Genomic DNA, 4,107 nt, shown 5'->3' with positions numbered 1-4,107 from the left:
AGAGACGGGGTCTCGCTCTTGCTCAGGCTGGTTTCGAACTCCTGAGCTCAAACAATCTGCCCGCCTCGGCCTCCCAGAGAGCTTGGATTACAGGCGTGAGCCACCGCGCCCGGCCTGGACCACAGAATTTTCAATGCAGCATTGTTCATATAGCCAAAAACTGGAAACTGTGGAATAATCATACAGACTAATATGAGACAACAATGAAAATGCACTGAAGTCATGTGCAGCAGGCATGGTTGCATCTTACAATCGTGTTGAACAAAAAGAGATTATTTAAAAGAAAACGTGTGATTCCATTTATATAAGGTTCAAAAACAGGCAAAACTCAACTACAGTGTTGGAAATCAGAATCATAGTTATCTTTTGGGAGAAGGATGAGGGTAGTAATTGGCAAGGGATATGTGAGGGGGCTTCTAGGGAGTTAACGGTGTTCTATTTCTTGATTTGAGCGGTGATTACATGGGTGTGTCAACTGGTAATTTCTCAAGCTGTACAAATGTGACTGATTCACTTTTCTATAATGTACGTTATACTTTAACTTTTTAAAGTTTAAGGTTTTTTGAAAATGTAAAATTTAAAAATTTAGCATTTTAAGAAAGTACTTAGAAAGTACTTGCAGTTGAGTTTTTCTGTATTAAATTAATAAGGGTTAAAGTAAGCATGAGAAAAGTCTTAAATGTATAGTTCTTATGCCTAGTCATAGTACGTTGGTACCATAAGTTCTATGGAAGAACAGTGTTTCCCAAGTATGTTTGTATTTCTTTTGTATTTCTGTAAATGCTTACATCTGCCTCCTTTTATTCTTACAGATGTGGAGAGATTATTCCCAAAAGAGAACAGTTTAATGACCTCTCTATCGACCTTCCTCGTAGGAAAAAACCACTACCTCCTCGTTCAATTCAAGATTCTCTTGATCTTTTCTTTAGGGTAAGTAATATCTTTGGTATTTTCATATACCTAAATTTTATGTATCATAGATAATTGTATTTGAAATTGGTTTCTTCAAGGCACAGTTTCAACAAAGTTATTTGTGGGGATAACAGATGAGAAATATTTATAAATAATATTTATTTTTTAAAAGCTTGGTACATCTAATTGTAACTCATTGAAAAACTGATTGCTTAAATTATTTTACTCAATAGCAGGTGTGAGAACCTTAGAAACAGTTTGTTATTTGTAAACAAATATTAATTTAAAGTATTTGAAGTTACATATACTAAAATTTAGTAATAGGAATTAAAACTGTAGATACCATGTAAGTTGGTATACTAAGATCTGAGATATGAAAAAATACTCTGTGCTTTTCCTTAGGTTGTATATACCTGTTAGAAAGGAAGAATCATGTTTATCCAAAGCTGTAGATAAATATTTGTGTCCATGATATACTGTTACAGATACTGAGAAAGTTTCGGGGACATAATTAGACCTCTGGTGTAGCAGTCCTTATAATTGGCAGAGTTGTCTTCCTAAGATTAAAAAAAAAAGTCTGTTCTTTAAATGATACACATTCAGCTCCACCGAAGACAAATATTCTGCTTTTCTTTTTATTTTAGTCTTTTTTTTTTTTTTTTACTATTTCCATTATCATAGACTTTGAAGATAGTCCTATATATCTTGACCCCCATTTTTTAAGGATTTCTTGTTTCAGTTTCTCCAGGTAATGACATCCACCCTAAACTCTGGTCCTTTTAGAGCAGTTGTTCTAGTGGGCTATCACCAAAAGATTGAGTTCCATTATAAGAAAGGGGTAGTGTTACACCTAACAGATCAGGAACTCCACCTAACCTGAAGGTGATCTTATCTCTGCTGTGACCAAATGTTAAAGCCTGGATGTACTCCTGGCATCAGTTCACATGTATCCATGGGGAAAAGATTGGGAATCTGCTACTTTAGAGTCCAGTTACTATCATAATTTAGGTGTTTCCTTGGTAAAAAAGGAAATTAGGAATTCTGAAACAGGGCATAATATTATAAGTATACTTTGAAGATTAGGTCTTAATTTGATAAGGCTTATGGTTCTAGATATAAAATTTAAACTGGTTCATTCCACCAAACTAATAAAACTGGAAAAGATTATTTGCATTTAATGCTGATTCAATTCAATTCAATTCAATTCAACTTCATGCTTCTTTATGTTTTCCTCTTGTCTTTTTATAGGCAGAAGAACTTGAGTATTCTTGTGAGAAGTGTGGTGGGAAATGTGCTCTTGTCAGGCACAAATTTAACAGGCTTCCCAGGTAAATTTAATTGCTCTTCAAAGAAGTACATACAAATATTACAGAGTAAGTGAAGCTTGCCAGAATGGATTAATAAAGGAGATCACCAAAGCTGAAATATGAAGAGTATAAAGGGTAGAGAGCTAGAATGTTCTTCCATAAAGGAAATGGGTTTGGAATGTTGAAGAAGAAAAGGGTCTTGAGAGTCCTGAGAAGAAGGCAATAAGGGGATGCAGCTGGGAGACTTTGGAATAATGATAGGGACTAGCTAGTAGATTTTTAAATTCAGTAATATGTAACATTCAGTTTTAATTTGTTGTGCTGTCTTCTCCCTCCAAACCTTCAGTAAAAATCTGCTATAGACAAATAGACATGTGTATGAAAATAAAATAAGAGTAATTTTTTGCAGTTTGTGCATTTCTTTTTTTCAGATATTCTTATAATAGTAAGTTTTCTATAACCATAAGATAAATTTTCTGATTTAGGAATGAGATTAACTTGTATTAGCTCTGTATAAACAAACATAAAATGAAGCTAGTTACAAAAAATGATTATGTGGTTACAGGACAGTTTTTTTAGTTCTATCCAAAATAGATCTCAAATACAAGCAAGGGTATTATTAACATTAAATATTTATGTGGCACTTTGCCTGTAGAGTGCTTTACTTTACTTTTCTTAACCTTCAATGTTCTATTAGCAAGTGTGGAGTTTCTGGAACCTAGCCCCTAAGAGACTAGTTCTTTTATAGTCCATAATCCACTCCTTTCTAGAAAATGAGTTGATTTTAAAGAAATAACTTTATAAATCACAGCCGTATTATTATATTGACCATAGTCTATACTTTTTACTTAAGAGACTTTGTTCTTTCCTATTTTTGAATGTTTTGAGGCAGGAGGGTGGGAGGAAGAAAGCTTAAGGCACAGGATTGGTTGTTACTAGCTGTCACTAACTAAGGAAACCAGTGTACAATTTTTAAAAAACTAGTTTGACCTTGCAAGCTGGATGTCTCTTCCCTTTCCCATTCTCTAGCTGTTTGGTCTTTCAAGTTGGGGAAAAAAAACTCTGAGGGGAATTTTTCTCCATGTTTTTTTTTCCTGGTAGGAAACTGACCTTGTGTTAAAAGGTCAGTTTATTCTTAAACTTACATGAAATAGAAGCCTCTGTGTCTTCAATCCTAATGATAAGTCTTGTTGTGTTTTTGTTCAATATTCAAAGCCACTCTACTTTTATTCTTGGGGAGAGCCTGATATCTTTATCTAATTTCTTCGCTTTTAGTTGTCCTCATCTTTGAAAATCAATGATTTTGGCTATCATCTTCCTGTTTCATATTACCTTTTATTTTGATTAGAGTTATTTGAAATTTTATTCAAAATATTTGATTTTTGACATTAGTTTTTAGTCACTTCATATCATTTGGGTCCTTGTTCTCTCAAGTTATGAATTTGAAGGTCATGAATTCTAGCATGCTTTTTTAAAGAGAAGTACAGTCAATAACTTCAATTTGCAGATTTTTGAGTTTGTGGCTTCTGTGATGGAGACGTATATGGTAAGAAAGGAAACAGTTTTTCATAGATAAGACTTTTTTTTTATGCCTAGACCTGAAGTTTATTCCCATAAGATTTTTGAAATTCAATTTTTAAAGTGTTCTTGTGGGCTGAGAAATATATTTAATCCATCAGGTGGAGATTATGTTTTGTAAGAGAGGCGAAAAGGTTACCATAATAGTAACCAAAAAGAATTCGCTGTTTTCTAAAGAGCTAAAAGCCTCTTCATACCCTCAAACCAGAGTTGGCATGCAAATTTTTGTACAACTTTTTTTATAGGTTGGGAAAATTTTTCTATTTCTTTCTTACCTTCTTGTGGGCTGAGAAATATATTTAATCCATCA

At 33.4% G+C, this 4,107-nt stretch overlaps 1 protein-coding gene across 1 annotated transcript in view; it reads left to right on the top strand.

Moving 5' to 3' along the window:
* USP37 (ubiquitin specific peptidase 37) overlaps positions 1-4,107 on the top strand; it is a 97,376-nt gene that overhangs the window by 71,275 nt on the left and 21,994 nt on the right. The window contains exons 11-12 of the mRNA XM_012642489.1: positions 813-930; positions 2,161-2,240. Coding sequence (XP_012497943.1) covers positions 813-930; positions 2,161-2,240 — 198 coding nt within the window. The remainder of the gene's footprint in view (positions 1-812; positions 931-2,160; positions 2,241-4,107) is intronic.

The sequence above is a fragment of the Propithecus coquereli genome, unplaced genomic scaffold (genome assembly GCF_000956105.1).
Source record: "Propithecus coquereli isolate 6110/MARCELLA unplaced genomic scaffold, Pcoq_1.0 Scaffold18, whole genome shotgun sequence".
Classification (NCBI taxonomy): domain Eukaryota; kingdom Metazoa; phylum Chordata; class Mammalia; order Primates; family Indriidae; genus Propithecus; species Propithecus coquereli.
The sequence above is the reverse complement of the archived record's forward strand: the minus strand, read 5'-3'. Positions and strand labels throughout refer to the sequence as shown.